At 38.2% G+C, this 20,985-nt stretch overlaps 1 protein-coding gene across 2 annotated transcripts in view; it reads left to right on the top strand.

The window, feature by feature from the left end:
• ano3 (anoctamin 3) overlaps positions 1-20,985 on the top strand; it is a 55,624-nt gene that overhangs the window by 17,928 nt on the left and 16,711 nt on the right. For both annotated transcript variants that reach the window (XM_028449601.1, XM_028449602.1), the window contains exons 2-10: positions 1,353-1,559; positions 5,915-6,042; positions 6,160-6,315; positions 7,302-7,402; positions 7,501-7,545; positions 12,229-12,363; positions 12,605-12,711; positions 14,164-14,219; positions 15,343-15,464. In XM_028449601.1, coding sequence (XP_028305402.1) covers positions 1,353-1,559; positions 5,915-6,042; positions 6,160-6,315; positions 7,302-7,402; positions 7,501-7,545; positions 12,229-12,363; positions 12,605-12,711; positions 14,164-14,219; positions 15,343-15,464 — 1,057 coding nt within the window. The remainder of the gene's footprint in view (positions 1-1,352; positions 1,560-5,914; positions 6,043-6,159; positions 6,316-7,301; positions 7,403-7,500; positions 7,546-12,228; positions 12,364-12,604; positions 12,712-14,163; positions 14,220-15,342; positions 15,465-20,985) is intronic.

Raw genomic sequence — 20,985 nt, 5'->3', positions numbered from 1 at the left:
AAGCAATAAATTAAAAGAAAACACTTTAGACTTTAGTGCAACATTAAATAATATTAAATAAAATGTCTAATATAAAAATGAATAGTGCCTCGTCTTAAAATATTCAACAGGCATGTTAACAAATAAGAAAATAAAAGTGCCACAGTGCTGTAAAGTAAGGTCAGTAATGTGCTAATGCTTACTCTCCTCATTTAGTTTCACAGATTAAAATGTGTGTTTTTCTTGATGAAAAGTATGACAACGTAATTTTGTTGGCATTGCAGGTTTAGAGCATGTAACGTATTAGCTGCTTATTAAATAAAGTGTGTGAGGTCTGTAGATAGAGGCTGATTTAGAACACACCTGCACGTCTTGCTGTAGGCGCTTGATATACAGTAGGAAATACTGCGGTAGATTGACTTAGGATGGTCTATTCTCACGCACAAACATACAAGCGCACACGCTAATCACACAAACACTGGCACGAGCGCGTCCACACAAACACGCATGCATGCGCAAACAAACACTTGTGCGGAGCAGACAAACACGCCCTCAAACATCTGTGAGCAGTGCGCGCACACGCTAGCATCATGCTAGTTACCAGAGAGGCTAACGATACGTTTGGTATCTTCCAAAAAGAACAAATGTTGTAGGGATTTACCTGCTGTTGAACTCCTTTATTCACAAATGTCTGAGAACTTCGATCGAACTCTCCACCTCCGCTCTGCATCCAACTTGTTCTGCCGACCAAACAACAGACAGGGCTCCTCCTCTTTTTGACACAAGTTCTTCTGTGTCATCATGTTCTACTAGTTGTGCAGCTTCAGAGCTTTCGTATTCATTTACACCGTAACCATAGCGCTACTGTTTACCTTCACAGTGCAACATCGAAAAGGCTCCGTTCTGACGCGGCGCAGCGTAGCGTTATGAACGTTGGGTAATCAATATACCAGTACGGCGGTATATTAAAAATGTATATCATAACAAAAATATATAGCGGTATTTGGTATGAACCGGTATACAACCCACCTCTATAAAGATAATAAATATACATATATCCGATTCTGATCGAGTCTGAAACCACATAATCGGGCCCGATTTCCAATCACGTGATCAGATCCTTAGTTTCAACCCATAGAGGGCAGTCACTCTGACATTTTACTACTAAATACGCCAAATTGAAATACTTTGACTAAAATGTTGGACCAGGATCAATCAACAGCACTACTTCATACCCAAATACATTTGTATTCAGGAGAAAAAAAGGGGTTTTGGGGTTTAGTTGCTCTTTAAAATTCAGGGGTGTCAGCTGAGCTTTGTTCCATAGTTTGTGCTGACTTGGTATAATGAGATGTTCTTTCCTCTGCCTCCAGGTATGCACACCAGCATCAGTGAGATCCTGAAGGAGAAGAGCTTGAAGCCGTCTCGCCGCAGTCTTCCCTGCTTGGCTCAGAGCCAGACTCATCCCATCAACCTCAATCACTTCCTGTCTGTGCCACTGAGCCCGGAGCCCAAACCTGAGGTGGAAGTTCTCAGTCAGAGCATCAGCACCTCCTGCAGCCTCCTCCCTCCTCACGGCGGTCAGTCTATTGGAAACAACTTGTGAAATACAGCACTTTAGCAAAGCCATTAGCTCTGATGCTACAGTAGGATCAGCATCAGAGTCTGGATAGTGCTCAGTTTATGGCCTAATGTAGGTAAAGAAAATGATATAACCATTGAAGGTAACAGCAAATACTATTATTTCTTTAGTGCTTTGAGACAATGGATAAAAACAATTTTGCTGCAACCATTTCTACATCAAAGTAACACACCTGTAAATGTTTACCTTTATTTTTGGTTTAACAATAAATAGATGATTTTTAAGAGCATTTCCTCACAGCTTACCTGTCCACTGTAAAGTATGCAGTGACATGGCCTGTGTCAGTGTTGTTTGTCTGATGATAAAAGTCATATTTGTATGTCAGTGTTGCTCTATTAATGTATAATTGACCTCGACCTACATACAGTTTATTATGTTAAAGGCTAATTATGACTGGTCCACATTGTCATACTTATGGATTCAAATGATGGCCGGCGATACATTTGGTCTAGAAATGCCTACAAAAATAAAGACATTAGATTAGCTGCTCTGTGTTTTTGTGGTTAGTACAAAGCAGCAGCTTCATCAGACGTTTTAGAGTTAATCAAAAGTCCCTTGAGTTCTCCGATATCTGATCCTGTTTAGTTCCTTTTCTGCAGAATGGTGTGAGGAAAAAGTCAGAATTTAAGTATTCATATTAGAGTTTTGTATCAACGAATCTTCACACTCCTCTTTTAATGTTATGGGAAACAATATAACGCTGTGATGTTGTGTTAATAATAGATAATTGTAGCATATGAAGGAGAGACACATTGAAAGGCTGAGGAGTAAGTGATGCTTAGAAAAGAAACAAAGAAACAATCTTTCACCAGATTAACCACCTGCAGACTATTTTTACCTCCAACATGTTTAGCACTGTAATTACATTAGACTATCATGATATTCCTTTTAACCAATAGAACAGTGGTTCAATCTGTGTAATAAGATCTCAATAACAATCCATGAATCAACTTAAAGGTCCCATGTCATGCTATTCTTCATCCATCTCCATTTGATCTAAGAACCCCAAGAACATATTATTTGAGGTTATTTTTTCTCCCAAACTCAACTGTTTCCCAGAGTTTTAGCCTCTGAAAAGTCACTTTCTGAGCAACTCTACACAAACAGGCTGATTTGCGTCCTATTTATACATATTCATGAGTGGGCGTGTCTATAGACGGGACATTGACTTCCTCCTCCCCGCACGGTGACGTGGGGCCAGTGGACGGCCCACCCTCCTCCCACCCACTCCGTAGCCGAGCTCATGCTGCTTTATTAACACGAGACAGAGCGTGGGGGCGGGGCATTTGCTGGTACATACATAGACTGTAGAAAATACATACATAGCACTGCGCAAAGGACGCTGAAATGCTCACCTTCGTGGGCATGTCTGTTTACATGTCTATCATGGCAGAGAGCTTCCTGAAGGCGTGGCTTCTCCAGCTCAGTGCCGCGTCAAATTCGTCATCAAAATGAGAACGGGTCATCAAATTGGAGTTTGGGCTCACCCTGTAGGAAGAAAGGAGCAAATCACCCTCTAACTAATGATTGAGGGAATCAATAAAAAAACACTTTGGGCATGTGTATGAAGCCCTAATAGCACTTTTATGATGTTTAAAGCACAGAAAAGTTGATTTAGCTTAACATGGGCCCTTTAAAGAAGCAGTTTACTTTCTCAACATTTTGACATCGCAAAAAGGATCGTACTTATTGTAATCCAGAAGTTTAGTGATAAAGCAACATTTGTAGTTGGTGATAGATGGATAGGTAGTATGTTGCTGTCCAAACCATGCCATAATATCCTACAACCTACATCTTCAAAAGTGCACTGTGATTGTCTCAGTGCCATCATCAATAATCAGAATAAGAATAAGGGTTAAGCATAGAGACTGAAGTAGAACCACAACTCCTCAGGGATGGTTAAATACAGAGAACAATCTATGTAGCTCTATCACTATAGCTTATCATTAAGCCTCAGGTCATGGTTTGACTCCTCAGAAATGACGCTGATGGTGGAACAATTTTTTTGATATTAGGAACAAACATCTGTTCAGTGTGTATTGACCCAAACATTTGCATTCTGTATTTTCTTTGAACCTTTCATGAAATCCTACGCAACCCAAATAGATCTGATTTAGATCCTTAATAATGTTCTTTATTTGTCCTTAAGGTGTAATAAATACATTTGTTTTTTCCCCCACGGACCGGTTTAATCAGACAATATTCATACCGGCAGATTAATACAAAGAAAAACATAATAACATGACTGGAATAAAAATACAATTCACGATAACGTTGAATCAGTAGGAGCCCTGGGCTTGTTTCTCAGCAACGAGATGGTCCCATCTAGGGGTGATAGGAGACAATGACGCCCGCAGTGTTTTCCTTATGTCTGGTCTGCTCCTTCATTTTGTCTTGGTTGCTGTCACTGCAGAAAAGCCCGCTTCACACAGATTGCATGTTGGAAAAGGTAGCAGGGTTTTCAGTGCTCATGTGGCAACGTCAGGATATTCTGGCTTGATTTTCATCCAAAACATCGGCAGAGTTGTGGTCTCAAACGTACGTTTAAGATCACCGTCTTTTGTGATCTCCAGCAGCTGATCCTCTTGTTGCTCAGACATGCTTGATTCGCCCGGTTTGTTCACAAACGAGTCGCAGATCCATTCCTTCGCAATTTGTGGGTCTTTTGTGGTCGGGAAGTAGCGCTCAAACTCAATCGTGAAAGGTTTCTTTGCCTCAGCAATGCGGTTAGCCACTAAGTTTGATGCTCTCAGTGCACTCGCATTTAATGATGTGGTCTTCTTGCTCACGTTTAATTCTTTCAAAAATCTCCAAAGGCTTATCTTTTAATCCGAGGTGTTTAGTCTCCATGTGCTGAAGCAGTTTTGAAGGCTTCATTGTCTTGTTTGCCAGCTTGTCGCCACATATTATGCAGAGCGGACTAGGCGCGAGAGTCACCCTTTGCGATAAACCCGTATTTTAAGTAGGACTCCTGGTATTGTCGGTTAAAAGAAGCTTTCTTTTTCTTGGAGGTCGTAGGCTCCTCAGTTGGCCTTTTACATGTTGCAAAGAAGCTCTCCAAAGACGGTTGTTTTTTGCTCATTTTCGCTAGTTTCCGATACTCTGATTAAAAAGGTCCAGCTGCAGTCGCAATTTGGATCTGATACATGTTACGTCGCTACGTCAGTATATCATACGTGATATGTGGCAAGAGGCAAAACACAGGCGAAAGTTAAGTTGGAGAGAATTCGGTCGTTTTTCAAAATAAAACTCTAATAATCAATACAATGGAAATTATATTAATATTTTTTTCTTTCAGTGCGACCCGGTAACAAATGCCTCACAGTACATTTTCCATTCTTCTTCTTCTTCTTCTTCTTCTTCTTCTTCTTCTTCTTCTTCTTCTTCTTCTTCTTCTTCTTCTTCTTCTTCTTCTTCTTCTTCTTTAGCAGCAAAGCTGACACTTTTTTTCCTTAAACTAAATGGACAACGTTGACTTTTAGTGAGAAGGAAATTTAAAGTGAGGTCTATAAGAAAGATAAATCACTGCAATCAACTGCCTGCAGCTGTTATGGGAGATTTATGCACTTGTCATTGAAACATTTGAAACATTTAGCTGAAAAGCTTAGCCCCGTTTGATGTGAATTTTGGAGAAAAACAACACAAAATAAAACAAACACAAAGCACTTCAAGTAACTCTAACAAGGCAAACTATTTAAAGGGGGCATAAACTCAATATTTGTGCTTAAGTCCATTAGTCCATCTGTTCATCTCATTTTATTCTCCTAAAAGTGGACCTACATGTTTCTGAGCTGTGAGAGTAGACTAGGTTAATAACATAACATAACATAACATAACATAACATAACATAACATAACATAACATAACATAACATAACATAATGTCTAGTCAAACTGTAGCTTTAAAAGCAACTATGCTCTGGTGATGAAGTGCGACGGCTAAAGTAGAGAAGTGTGCTAAGCACCTTAACATGTGTTACAGCACATGTAATCTGTACTCTCCCATGCCATGAATTAGAATACAGCCTGCTCTATTGTGTCCTAATAAGACTTGTTTTAGTCTGACAGATGGATTGTTTTACAACGTAAATCTCCTTATTCTGCTTTAATGCAACAGATTGAAGTAGGGGGAAAAAAGCATGCACATGTGGTGTACACTATGGGCTCTTTAAAAAAAAAATAATAATATTTGAATTTGTGCTTTTCTCTGATTTAATAGAGTTTAGTAGTTATTGACTTTAGGAACAACCATGATATATTTGCTTGCAACCTGCTTGTGTTTTGCATTCAGCAGAGGATAACAGAGATCACTATGTGGTGGAGCCTGAAGTGAGTACGTGTGAAACCAGGGTAGACGAGTCGTTTCTGCAACAAAAGCCCATCGCCCGTGCCAAAGTAGAAGCCCGCACAGAGTCACTACGGGTACTGAAAGCACAGTAATCAACATTTGATATCACACGTGCTGCAAATGTGTGATCATTGCAGCGTTTAATATAGCTTTATTTTCTAAAATTCAGGAGTCTAACCTTGTTGCTACAGGGGAAGACTCCAGCTGATTCATCGGGACTCTACTTCAGAGATGGGAAAAAGCGTATTGACTACATCCTGGTTTATAAGAAGTCCAGTCCACAGGTGGAGAAGAGGTGCACATTTGAGAAGAATCTACGAGCTGAGGGCCTCATGCTGGAGAAGGAGGTGAAGATCATTCACTCCACATGTTAGTGATAAAGTGATACACACCCATCATATGAATGCACTTTAGAAACTTTACCATTATGTCAGAAATGTCGTAGATTTATTTATAGCAACTTTCAGCCTCAAATTAGTGTAGTTCAGTTTATTTGTTTTTCACAAATTAAATACAAATCTGTGTCGGGTGGGAGTGAAGCCCATTCATGCTTATACAAAGCTCCACACCTGTCCATACTCAATACATGACATGCATATAGGTTGGCATTGCTATTTTGGAGCTGTCAGCCAATCAGCATGCACAATCCGTGTATCATTTGTTCATTCGTTTTTCATTATGTTACAAAAACATGAAAAACGAAAAAAAAAACACTCATTATTTGATATTTGTTTCCAAAACCAAAATGAAAAAACAGAAAACGCCTTGTTTTTCAAATTCAAGCTCATTTGCTTCAGTACAGAAAATGAAAAATGGAAAACGAACACCGTTATTTGTTTTCTCCATTACCGATTTGCCAAAGTACGTGACCCGGAAGTGTTCTCTCATCCGACGCTAACGTCTATGCTAACGGAAGTGAGTGCGCCATGACAAGTTCGCTGCTAACAACTGTGCATCCGAAACGTGTCCTTTTCGCTTTAGCTGGTGTTGGGCACAGAACCTTCTCACGGACATTTCGGAGGATTTAGAGACTCCTAAGTGTTGCAAAGCTAAAGATATCTCGGAATGTGTAATGCTTCACTTCCGGGTCACGTACATCGGCCAAACGCAGATGTTTCCGCGACGTCTCCCCAATGAGCAAACGCTCTCCATAATATGTCTCGCCGATGCAACTTCATTCATCGTGCCAACGTCGGCGAGATGTATGTGTGCTATCAGGGTAAATGGCCTCTCTACTAGAAAAGTCTTCATATAATTGGGTCAAGTATTGCTTGAAAATTAACTTTAATTTGATCCTACTTGTCTTAAAATGTTCTTTGTTTCTTATTTAAAGCCGTCATTGACCAACAATGACATCATGTTTGTAAAGGTCCATGCTCCGTGGGACACACTCTGCAAATATGCAGAGCAGATGAACATCCGGATGCCTTTCAGGTAGTTTTAATGAAGAAGTTGTGAAGAACATGTTCTTGTCAAAGGTAAAAAGTGTTTACAATTGTCTCTAATGAGTTCCCTCCTTCTCTTTCTTACAGAAAAAAATGCTACTTCACAGACAAGAAGAGCAAAACCCTGGGCAGGTAAGTGGATTAGAAATGAGTGATTATTTGTGCAGTTGGACACTTCAGTGAGTCTAACAAAGATACAGCACTAATGTGATTAGTTGAGCTGCAGTGTTTTTGGATTATCTGTCAACTCTGGAAGTTTTTCCCAAAGCCTTCATCATTTCTATAACCTGCAAAATACCATCATCTGTACTGTGGTCACGTATAAACACCATCTGTGATGTTTATTTTAAGAACTGTACTAGTTTGAAACATGAACATAGGTAAGAGTAGAAATTACTCACGCTCTCAATTTTAGCTGTGCTCTGAAACTATTAATAAGTAAAGATGGGTGGAGGTTCACAGGCTCATTTGCTATTTTTAGATGGTGTAGTTGTGCTTTGATGTGATTCTCGAGTGTTGTCCACACTGAGTACTGGACTTCAAATATCCTACTTTACATCTCATAGCAAAGCATCAGGAAACAGTCCAAGGATGTAGCAGTACTTCTGCTTTAAAGGACAAATAAAAAACATCCAGTCTCTTTTTTTTTTTACACCTGCATATCTAATTCTCAGTTACGACTATTATTAAATTATATTATATTATATACTCGACCAGTCCACTTCAGGGCATTTACATCCAGGCTTTGCTGTCACTTTTAATTGGGGAGTTGAGTAGAAATAAAAAGATAAAAAAAAAACCACGTTTAGAGAGAACATGCTAACTCTGTATGGAAATCTCTTTATTGATTGTTCTTTGCATTCAAAAGGATTCAATTTTTTTTTGGTATTTTGTGAAAAACTTTTTTGTTAGAACTAGGAATTAATAAGAAAATACACAATTTCAAACGATATAACAATAAACACTTATGTAATTAAAGGTGCAGTCTGCAATGTTGGAAAACTAGCATAATCTGAGCTAGCAAGAGCTGCTCCTGTCGGGGCTACATCCAAAGCCACGCCCCCCACAAACTCGAACAAGCATCTGATATGAAAATAACAAATTCCCCCAAGGAAAAACAAATAATGAGTTGTCCAACAGAAAAACAGTAACCTCTGCAGCAATTTTCAGGGACCTCGGATTCATCTTTTGTACTCGATAATTTCAGGAACTGTCACGTGATGAGCGTGCACACAGGAAAGGGGTGGGACAGATAGGGGCGTGGGCCAAGGTTTGATTCCTTTTTATGAAAAGGGCCATTTTACCCTGAATAAAAAAAAATGTTTCTAAATACTCCAGCTTTAAGTGCAGAACAAAATTGATCTGTGATTTTAAAGTCATTGCATCCTTCCCAAAAACATGTGTATCTTTGTCCTATTGTTTATTATTATTATTGGTATGTGATTACAATTATTACCAAACTTGCTGAACTAATGTCCAACCATTAGTTCAATTATTTCTGCTTTTATAGCCTTCCCTTCTGAGAATTGGCTTTATATTTGATGTAAATCTCTAAAGTTTTTTGTGCGGACTACAGATTTCTGTATTCAAAACATGATTTATTGTCAATCACTATCATATATTTCCAAAATATGACATCATCAATAACCACCAAGGGTCCTACTTTAATCTGAACAAAAATTAGCCATGTAGGTCATGTAGAAGCTTAGAAAAACATTATTTATTATGAGTATGTAAATTTGGGAGTAAAGTGGCTGGGGTTTAACAGCTTTGAATAGACATTAATATTGTTTTAGTTTAGATCATGAAGGACTCCAGGCTTTTTCTTTGTAAATTTCAGATAGTCTCTAAGTATATTGACAGAGTCGAGAAGGATAACTGGACCTGACAAGTACACTGCAGTGGAAATGCATTTTTTTTGGTGTTTTATTGTCTTTTAACAATGGAATGAGAAGGTGTTTTTCTCAAAGATGCAAGACTTTCATGGTCTTAGGCTCTGTATTAAATGATGGCGTTAGTCCAGACAATATCCCGGTGTCTTAACAGCATTGTAAAGGTTAAAGTGTGTCAGTCCATTCTACAGCTTCATTATAATTTAAAATGTTTTTCAGAATGCATTACTACATCTGTCTTACTGTAGAGGGGTTGTTTGTTTGCTTCTTCAGTAAGTGCTTCCTAAATGCATTCTTCTTTGGCTTCTTTGGTTTTTACCCTCATGGCCAAACGCATCAATGTTAGATTAATCTGACATAAATTAGGGAATGACATTAGGTGTCTGCACATAATAATAAGCATTCATTTTGACTGAAAACAATGATTTAGTTTTTTTTTAATGAAAGTTTTATTGAGTCTTATTTTGTAATCATAATTTTTTCTCGGTGCAGTCCACTGAATTGTTTTTGTCAAATAAATCCTGCAAATGTTTAGTTGATAAAAATGACTCTGTGCTTATAGATTTCCTATTATTCAACTGGTATTGGTTAATCCTCTAACTTCCCACACAGTGATTACTTCTGACTAGCTTATAATCAGCCACTCATTGTATGAAATTGTTTGCTGAACTAGCAGATTATAGTTTCTCTATAGATGAAAAATGACTGTGACTCTGCGTGGTTTGTTGCTTACTCATGTCCCTGTGAGGCTAAACACATTAGCCATGGGCTGCAGCTGACAGCGATGCCCCAGTGCCGCCTGAAACAACAATCTTTTTCTAATAGTCTGTGTGCTGTGTGATCAAACTTTGGTCCTGATGGAAAAAAGCTACACAGAGTGTAGAGTTTGTGTTTTTCCACTGTCGTTGCCAGAGGATAGTGCAGCAGTAAGACTTCAAGTCGTGTCTGTCTCTTTAAATGTCGGACACCTCAAGCAATTTACAGAGGAAATTAACTGACCGTTGTCCTCTGTGTCCTTAAGCTTTCTTCAACCACAAAACAGTCTTTTAAAAAACTGCAAACTCAGAGGTTTAAGGTTAGAAATTGCTGATAAATGTGTTAAATTACTCATAATGCTTGGTTGACCAGATACTGAAACAGTGTTTAAAACTCTAATTTTCTCATCGAATAGATTTAAAACAAGTGAACAGGGGCCAGGCTCTTCCTCATTTCCTTTTCTACAATGTCCGTTTGAATTTAAACTATCTATAGTAGATACTTTTAAACCATCTTTGTAAAAGTACAAAAACAACACACTTTTATTTGTTCCTGTGATTCCTTGTTCTGTTTGTAAAGTGATTTTATTAGAATACTGTAGAAGAATAATGTAATGATTTGGTAATCTATAGACTGGGGGTGTTGAAAAAAATCAATTCGAAGATACAGTATATCGCAATAGTGCGTCGCGCGATTCTCGGATCGATTCTGAATGCATCCATATTAATTTTTTTATTTTTTTTTTTTATTTTTTTTTTCACCAGGAAAGTCATTTCCACTGCAGGAGACATTGTAACTGCACAAAGAAGTGCGCTGAAACCTGGGCATGTTGACCAACTTGTGTTTTTTTAATAAAATCTAAGAAGAAAGTTCTAACTTTCTGCATTTACAGTATTTGTTGTTCTAGGCATATACCTCAGTTAATTTGCGCTAAAGCCATGTTGCACTAAATTCAAAGTTGGTTAAAAATCCACTGGCAGGTTGTCTGTTTTTTTTTTTTTTATTTTAAGTTGTTGGCACATGGCATGTTAAAGCCAATGTTTTGAGTGTAAAATAAAACTTTCTGGAGGCGCGGCTTCTCCAGCTCAGTGCCGCGTCAAATTCGTCATCAAAGTGGGAACGCGTCATCAAATTGGAGCGAGGTGTTTGGGCTCACCCTGCAGTAAGAAAGGAGCAAATCACCCTCTAACTAACGATTGAGGGAATCAATGAAAAAAACACTTTGGGCATGTGTATGAAGCCCTAATAGCATTTTATGATGTTTAAAGCACAGAAATTTTGATTTATCTTAACATGGGCCCTGAGGCAGTTAAGACACGCCCAGTCTCTATTAAAAAAATTTTCAAAGAACAATCTATGCTATGCTAACTACCGACTAAATCGTCACGAGACCTCTCTATTCAGAATTATCTCAATCTAACCAACTCCCCACAGATTGTAGAGTCCACAGGTGATAGTTTTTAAAGGAGGGGGTGGGGCTAACAGTGACATGATAAACCACCAAAACATCACAAACTACCGATATCAGCCAATTGTAAAATTCAATTGTAATCACAGGGTTTCAACCAATAGAGGGCAGTCATTCTTAAGTTTTTACACAATTTTTTGTCAGTTATACAAGAATCAATCAACAACAGTACTTCATGTCAAATACATTTGGTGTCAGCAGAAAAAAGTGGTTTTGAGGTTTAGTCGTTCTTTAACCACAACAACCGACGCGTCGACTGTGAATCAGTCAGAATGTAGATATAATCTCTACATCGATTATGTGTTTGTAATTCAGACCACCCACAAAATGAAGTTGCTTGCCTGGTGTAATTTGTGACATCCACCACTCACTTTTTCTTTCTTCAATGTGTTAATGCATTATATAAAATCCTTACACCCCCTCTGACATCAGCACAGTCAGAAGAAACATTCCAATCAACTTCTGAGCTGTTATCTAGGATCAGGGATGCTCATGACTCATAAATAATGAGAAATGTTCATCTGGGTGATTTCTATGCGGCGTCTACTTGTTCATGTGCATCTACACGTGTTCAAAGAGGAGTGAGTTTTTTTGTTTGTATTTTTTATGAAAGGTCAGGATCCTTCATCTCATTTCAAAGTAAGACAATGTTCTTGTTAAGCTGTGTGGTTAATCCCAGCCTTGTGTGCGTCTGTGCAGCAGGTTCCAGATGAGATGTCATCAGATAAAGAGCTGGCTTCCCAGAAATCCCATGAAGCTGGACAAAGAGGCCTTGCCTGACCTGGAGGAGAGCGACTGCTACACGGCTCCTTTCAGCCGAGCACGCATGCACCAGTAAGGACACACAGATCACGACTGAAATATAGCAGCAGATGTGTATGAAGTCATCCTCCCTTTGGTCATTAATACACATTTTCAAAGCATCTTTGGGATGAACACAGTCAATCTAATCTGACACTTTTTGTGGAGAAAAACAATGAAGACCTACCAGTTCTAAAGCTGTTCATCCTTTCTGGATAATTGGTGTATTGTTTAAGATGATGCATTAACTAAGGACGGGCTTATTGTTTCTCAGTTTCACAATCAACAACAGAGAGACGTTTTTCTCCAACTCAACCAGAAGCAGAATAGTCCATCATGTCCTGCAGCGCACCAAGTACGAGGATGGAAAGTTGAAGATGGGTAAAGCTCCGCAACCGTTCTTTTTTTTTTTTTTATTTGTTAAATTCTAAACAGGCTTCACCAGTGGGATTACGATGGTGTTATTCATACAATTGAATCTATTGTAATTGTATGTATTCCTGCAATTGTATGAATAACCAACGGGTGATATAATTTTTGTGATTGCACCCAATAAGTAGAAAGCAATCCGTTTTAATTGTTCAGTGACTATGCCTTAGGTCTCAGGCAACAAACCCTGTGGACTTGTAAAGCAGACAGAGAAAGACCCTTAAAGCTCCCACCCAAATAACTCAATTAGAAGATCTCTGGAGAGAAACTCCAAACCAAAAAGTATGCTTAGCTATTCAATTCAATTCAATTTTATTTATATAGCGCAAATTACAACAATAATTCATCTTCATCATCACCAACAAAGTATTTGAGGTTTATTTTCCCAACCTCGCCTGTTTTCTGGAGTTTTTGCCTCTGAAAAATCACTTTCAGAGTGCTCTTAAAAACAGGCTGTTTTTTGGCCCATATGCATGAGTAGGCGTGAACACAAACGCTGCTTCAGCGTGTGTGTTTATCACATCAGCAGCAGTGAATCATTAACTGTCTTCCCTCTCCTCCTCACCTCTACTGACCACAGAAATAGTCAATTTAAGACGACAGTGCATTATGTTGCCCGACCGCTGCATCGCATTGATCATCCCATAAAGGCGATCCGAGGCGGTATAACGGCTACTAAAAATGGAACTGACATGCTCACATGAGCTGCCAAGCCACTTTCTTCTCCTCTTTTACCTTTTCTGGTCACAGAAAGTCACAAACACATCAGATCATTTTGCTGTTCGGTTTATCTATATACTGGATTATCTATATACTGAACGTAAATACAGTGACTGTGGTGATAACTGTAATATCAACCTGCTGTTAGTAAGTTAGTCTTACCTGTGAGGTAGTTTGAGAGGGAGGAGCTCACGTTCTTATTGGAGGAGCTGGCTGATTTATGTTTGGCTTCAGAGTGCTGGAATGGATTTCACATTAATACTTTAATACTGCTGACCACTTTGCTTTCCAACAAAGATCAGCTTTACCACAAGAATGGAAAAATCCCTTAAATCTATCCTCTCTGGCTGCTGTAGAGGACAATGTGAACAAGTACTGGGAATACCTGCAGCTTTAGCTGATTTAGTTTGACCACATTATGTTTTTACAGTCTGTGTTATCATTGATGTGGAAACAAAGTCATTGTGGAGGATTGTGTTATGAAGATGTATGTTTCTAAATCGAGGCATCTATTTGAAATTCTTATTGTGTGTCAGCCTTTTCCTGTTGCTCCTTACAACTGCCGTCATAACCAGACAGAAAGGGCTTTTTCTCATTTTTGACCACCCATGAATAAATAATGTGGTGTCCTGCTGTTACTGTGGCTTTTATACGAGCATCGTTTCACATTTCTTCTGTCTGTAGGTATTAACCGACTATTGGGCAATAACACATATGAAGCAGCTTTTCCTCCACATGAGGTGAGATTATATTAATTTATACTGTTCATATCAGTGCTATGGATATTGCAGTCATTGATGCACAGAAATCCTGAAAAACTTGAGGCATTAACAAATGTAAATGTAATTCTTCAGAGAATCTCTTCAAAATCAAAAAATAAACATTGAAAGTTTTTAAACTTTAGAAAAAATTTTTTTTAAATGTATTGTTTAAATGTATGGAAAAAATGGATTTATGGATTTAACTTTCTTCTTATTTCTTCTATACTTTATTTCAGACCCATAGGTGCTTATCTGTATACATACAATAGACAAAAACCACTGGATAAATTCACAGTTCACTCATAATAATCAGTAATTTAAACACAAAGTTTAGTTTAGTTAGTTTAGTCTTTATTTGAAGGGACAAATGCATAGAGACATTAAGATCATAAAAGACAAAGATGTTCTACACCAGAGTATAGCTAAGCAGCTAGTTTCCATCTGTAGTCCCAGGTTACCTGTATAAAACATACAGTAACATGCAATAAATTACAATGGTAAAAAATGTACAAGAACAATCAATTAGAAACACTCAGAATATGCACTCTCACTGACACTGACCTACGCACTGACATGAACAGCATCACACCTGTACATTACATCCACAATCCTCATTTACAGCAACACACCTGGACAATACATTCTCTCATTCTGTCATTATTTATAAACTAACCACAAGTTCAGTACAGTACATTTGATAAAATACACGATAATCTGTTCTCGTTCATGCATATCGTCATGTGGTTCAAACATAGTGTCCACCTCAGTGTCCAAAAGAGACATTTGTACCAATGTTTCCAGTAAGAACATGAGAACCTTGTGTCGTAAGTGACCTCAATTAATGGACCTATTCATTTGTGCATATTTTTTTTTGTACAGCGTGAAACGTGGACACGTTATTGATAACAAACATTTTAACATATTTAGACAGATATTTTTAAATTTTGTACATTATATTTAAATATTCATGACCTAATATGTAATACTTTGACAAAAAAAACACAATGTATATTATATCCATCTGTGTTGGCAGCATTTAACACAATACTTTATATGATTATAATCTGAATCATCCTGTAATGTACATTTATTGTCTCATCAGGGCGGCTACAAGAGTCGACATCCCATCAAGACACACGGGGCCCAGAACCACAGACACCTGCTCTATGAGCGCTGGGCGCGCTGGGGCATCTGGTACAAATACCAGCCTCTGGATCTCATCAGGTAATCAGCAGATATCAGCGTGTTCTGATTAGGGTGCAGCAATTCTCTTCAATCATATACAGACATGTTGAAACCCAATCAGTATTTCATGGTGTGATTGTGAGTTTCATGTGACTTGTACTGCTCAGCATCACTGACTGTGTCTGTTTATTTTAAGCTGAAGGAGCTATTTTTGGAGCAGAGGCTGATAATTTTACTGCTTTTGAACGGCTTCACTCACATTTAGCAGCTACTGTGCCATTTCAATTTTTTTTCCAACTTTTCAATTTAAGAGCTCGTCACTTCTACACAATGTCAAACATGCAGCCAATGGACCACAAGCACTGCCAGAGTTAGGGTCAATAGTTTATTGCATAAATGATTTTTATTAAAGGGCCAAAAATTAATTGTGGTGCAGGGCCTCGGGCCAAAACTCAATATTCATGTTGCAGTGCATGAAATTAAATATGCCAATAACATAACTGTGCAAAATAAACATTTAAAGTAGTTTGAAATTGAAGATTGAAATTGAAATCTATGTCTTCAAAGACATTTAGTACAATATAAATTCAACATACACGATCAAAACACTACAATTTCCACTGCCTTCAACAATCCCTTAAAACTGGAGAAAAATAATGTAATTGGATATCAGCTTTAAAAAAAAAATCCTTATAAATCACTGTACAGTATTACATAAATGTTAATATTTTAAGAAAATATCGAAAAGTAACAATTTCAAATATGTGCAGCGGGCCAACTTCGGCCCATGGACCCCGAATTGGTTGGCCATGGTTTATTGTATGAGAAAAGAAAAAACTGCATTTCCAGTTACAAATACCAGTTAGTGTTCCTGGTTTTGCTGGGGTCAGTATCTATTATAATGTCAAATTAAATCTGTTACAGCGTCTCTATAGCACAGACCTTGAGGTCCATATACTGTATAATATATATTACCAGAATCAGAATTACTTTATTTATCCCAGGGGGAAATTACTTGTTTTACAGATGCTTAAGAAATATTACAAATAAAAAGAAGAAACACTAAACAAAGAAAGAGAAAGAAAAACTTACATAATTAAGTAAAAGACTGTTATTAAATATAAGTGCACACATTACAGTTGTAAAAAATAAAACGATAATAATGCAAATATACAAATTTAATACAGATGTTTACAACAATCGAAGCTGTCAGGTTACAGAGATTAATTGTAAAGTTTGATCGCCACAGGCAGGAATGATTTCTTTGATCAGCCTGGTGCTTATAGTAAAGTTAATGCATTTTTATTATGTTAACAATTGATCTTATTATGCAGATGATAATTTAACGTGCCACAATTGCAGTTTTCTCTTTTTTTTAAGGCGTCCGTGGGTCATTGCAGGCCAGCACACAGCGTTAAATTATGATGCATTATTTCCTCACAGTGATTATACACAGTTTACTCAGATTAAATTACTAATACCAGTTTATATTAACAAAAGAAATAGACACACATGACAATCAGCGATAGGATTATTTGACTAATTAAACACTATAAGTAAGAGAAGCATGTGTTTGTGCCTCTTTAATGACTGAGGTGAATGATGTCATGGACGAGGGTTTAATCTGGATGGTAATAAGCAGACTCTGGTGTTCCAATATTTTTCCTTTCCCACCCTTTAAAGGCCTATTGTCAGGAGACAATCAGTCTTTATTCTCTTCTGTGGTTTGTTCTGGCTTTGGTTGGAGCTTCACACAATCCCGAGGCTTCAGGCTTGGCTCTCTTTCTTTCTTTTAAAGACCAAGATCAATGAAAGTTTGGAACCAAAGATGTTGAACTTGGGATGTTAAAGCACATCTAGCGTTTTTAACACTGTACCTGTATGTCATCCAATAGTTGGTCTCACTACTGATGCCCGTGACCCTAAAATCACTGTCAAAGTGACATTTCTGCTGTTTTGATGGATTAAAAGTTGTTGACACGGTGGATATTGATATTGTGGTTTCTACGGAAACACCCGATTACGGCCAAAATCAGCGTGACAGCATATCACGGGGAACGCAATAAGCGAATGACATCGAATGAATCACTGTCTTGTCAGGAAAAGAAACACAAGAAATGATGTTATAATGAAGTAAAAACACTTCTTAGAGAAGCTTATCTGCTTCGGTCCTGCCTTTGCTTTTTTCTAAGGGACTCCAAATCCCACAATGCAATGAGTATTTTTCAGTAAACCGATTATGTTTATGGTTGGAGTGAAGAACAACCTTTCCAGCAGCAATTTCTACCTTTCACCTTTTTTAGTGAGTAAATCCCTATCAGAGTTAATTAGTAAGGGATGTCAGGTTTATTTTTTTTAAATGTGACTTATGTGGTTAAGCAGCTTTAAATGAATCGGACATTCAATTCAGTTCAACTTTCAATTCAACTTTATTTGTATAGCGCAATTCACAACAAAGTCATCTCAAAGTGCTTATCAAAATATAAAATTCATAATAAGAAAGAAAAATCACAAGAGTCACATGAACAACCCGTTAGTGACAGTGGGAAGAAACAACTCCCTTTTAACAGGTTCAGAGGTGGCAGCCATCTGCGTCCCCTGGTTGGGGTTAGTGGACAGAAGGACCAACAGAACAGGATGGAGAGATACAACATCAGTGTCTCAGACTAGTTGAGCCGTGAACCACAGATCAGGAACTGCCATCATCAGCTTCACCACACCTGAAACAGAGGAGAGAGAGAGAAAGGTGAGGAGAAGGCACTGACTGCAGAAAAACATGATACATTATTATAAAGTCAGCCTGCCTTGGCCTTGGGCCTCACTACCAGTGGCCTAGTCAACACTTATTATAAATCTCTATAATCTATAATCTCTTCCTGTTTATTATAAGCTAACAGCTACTCCAAGGTCTGTAAATGTGACCGTCCACAGACGAGCCCATGTCCGCTCTATCGGTTAGGTTATGTTATGATTCAGTTTTGTTTATGCGGACTGTAAATCATAACCAGCTACATTATCACCTTCTACTATCCCTGGCACCCAACAAAAATGTAATATATTGAAAGTACCATCACAAAGAAAGGAGCACACTTATGTTAACTATTACTGTAAAACAGTGGTTCCCAATTGTTTTTGTCCCGTGTGCCCCCTTTGCATTTTTGTCAAATCATGTGTACCCCATCTTAAGTACCCTCTCCATAATTTCATACATTTTTTCATTTGTGGAACAGCGGGCTCTCCTAAACCCCTACCTGTGTCTCCAGCATTGGTTCCCTAAGTCTTAATCTACAATTTCAAAACGATGAGCGGAATTTAAAGTGGAATTTATTTATTTTTAAGTACCGTGCACTTATTATGGCATTACTTCAGTAGTAACTACATACGGTCTCCTTTGTAAAATGTAGCTACCTATCGTCTCCTATTGTCAGAAGTGTGACAAAAATGGCCTCTACAGGATAAAATAATCCTGTTTCAATAAATTACAAGGAAATATAGTATTTTATTGAACAATAGTACTGTTAGTTTGTGGTGAATTTGCCCAATACACAGCCTAAAAAGGAGCGAGACACATTTACAAATTTTTTTTAAATTCATTGTTAAATCTTTCCGAGTACCCCCTGCAATGTGCTCCTGTAAGCCCCAGGGGTATGCGTACCCCTGTTTGGGAATCACTGCTGTAAAACATTTCACTTGTACACTGTGCAGGTGGTGAATCTAATCAGGACACACACAGCTGCCTTCCAGCAGTAATGAATTAGCTCAGTGAGATATTGATTGAGTTTATCGACTTTGAGTGTATTCATTAGCTGTACTGTAAAAGAGAGACCATCCTTCTCTCTACGTTAAAGGAGGAGTTACAGGTACAACAGACCCCTGCGGGGTTATGTTGTGACACATGTTGCTTTGTAGTTTATATTTGTAGTAAAGTAATATGTAAATTATAATACGTTAAGGCATGTGTAATGAAACAAGAGATCAGTTCTCAATCAAAAACTAGCAGTTACTTTTAAAGGGGACATATCATGCTAAATCCACTTTTTTAGCCCTTAAATGCATTTTGTTGTATATTTAGAGTGCTTAGAAGTACAGAAAAAATCAAATTAGTCTCTTCAGGTGCTCCGTTGATATCTTTATATTCTGTTTTGCTCATATTTTTCAATCTGTTTCGATTTTTCTATTCTCTATTACGTTTTTTGAACTATTACATCACAGTATTTGCAGCGGAACTGCCAAATTAGTACATCAACTCCAGGTCCAACACTTCGAGCAATCCGCCATTTTTATTTCTCGCTTTTATTTTGTAGTCCAAGCTCCAGGATGCAGAAGTTACGAGAGGAGAAATCAAAATGTTTGGTTGTTGGATGTAGTAACCCACACGCTTCATTACACCGTCTCCCAGCATCAGAACCTTTTCAAAGTGCCTGGTTGAGTTTTATTTTTCACGGAAATGTACCCACATCTGTGAGTAAGGTAATTTTTGTGTGCGCGAAGCACTTCAAGGATGACTGCTTCTGCAACCTCCACCAGTATAAAGAAGGATTTGCCGAAAGACTTTGTCTGATTGAGGGTTCAATTCCTTCTATCTTTGGAGACGATGAACAGAGCACTTCGGTAAGCTGTAAATAACGCTAAAAAGTGTGATGATAAGACGTCCCTGTCATTGTTTTGTTAGCATTAGCAGTTGCACCGTCTTCAGACTTCATATGTTAGCGCTGTGTGCTCGTTTTAGATCCTTGATGATATGGCCTACGTGATTTAATTTAAGTCTAAAGTTTTCATTAGTCATTTCATTTTGCCGTTTTTGTCTTTGAAAAGACTGTATTAAAATGCATTTCGTGACGTTAGCTTGGCGCTAGCGTTAGCTCGGTGCTTGTGTTAGCTCACTTGTTAGGGTTCTGCAGGTTCATCATCTTCATTTTCATCTCGCTCCGCCGGGTCAGACTCTGGCTGGAACATGTAAGGCTGGATGGACAAGTCTTCTGTTGTTGACATTTTGTAAATAACCTCTGAATAAAAAGTTTATGCGCCGCTACATAGCCGTATCTCTTCTATCAAACTACAAAAATGGCCGAGTAGGGTGGAGTTGAACCGAGTGTCACCTGAAGAGGGGGCGGGGTATGGAGTGTCTCATTTGCATTTAAAGAGACCGCACCAAAACGAGTTGCTCTCAGAAGAACATCAGAAAAGGGGTAGAAAAGGGGCCTGTGGAGCTATAATAATGAGGAATTCAGACCCAAGCATTGCAGTTCCGCTTTATATAGACCACAACTGTATGATTTATATCTAAAAAGGAAGGATTTAAAACCATGATATGTCCCCTTTAATTCACTGATAATTCTGAGCTGATTGGTTATTTGTAATAACAAAGAACCTGGTGTTGATCACCATGGCAACAATAAACTATCCAGTCTGCCTCCTCCAACAATCTGTTGCTCAGTGTCAAATTTGAGAAAAGCTCTCATAAGGGACTTTTACTTTCACTTAAAGGTGCAGTCCGCGACTCTAAAATCCCTCTCCCCCTCGCCCCCCCCGCTGCTCTCTTGCTCTGCCTTCAAACGTT

This window comes from Gouania willdenowi, chromosome 6, assembly GCF_900634775.1.
Source record: "Gouania willdenowi chromosome 6, fGouWil2.1, whole genome shotgun sequence".
Classification (NCBI taxonomy): Eukaryota; Metazoa; Chordata; class Actinopteri; order Blenniiformes; family Gobiesocidae; genus Gouania; species Gouania willdenowi.
This window is presented reverse-complemented; position numbering and strand designations above follow the sequence as displayed.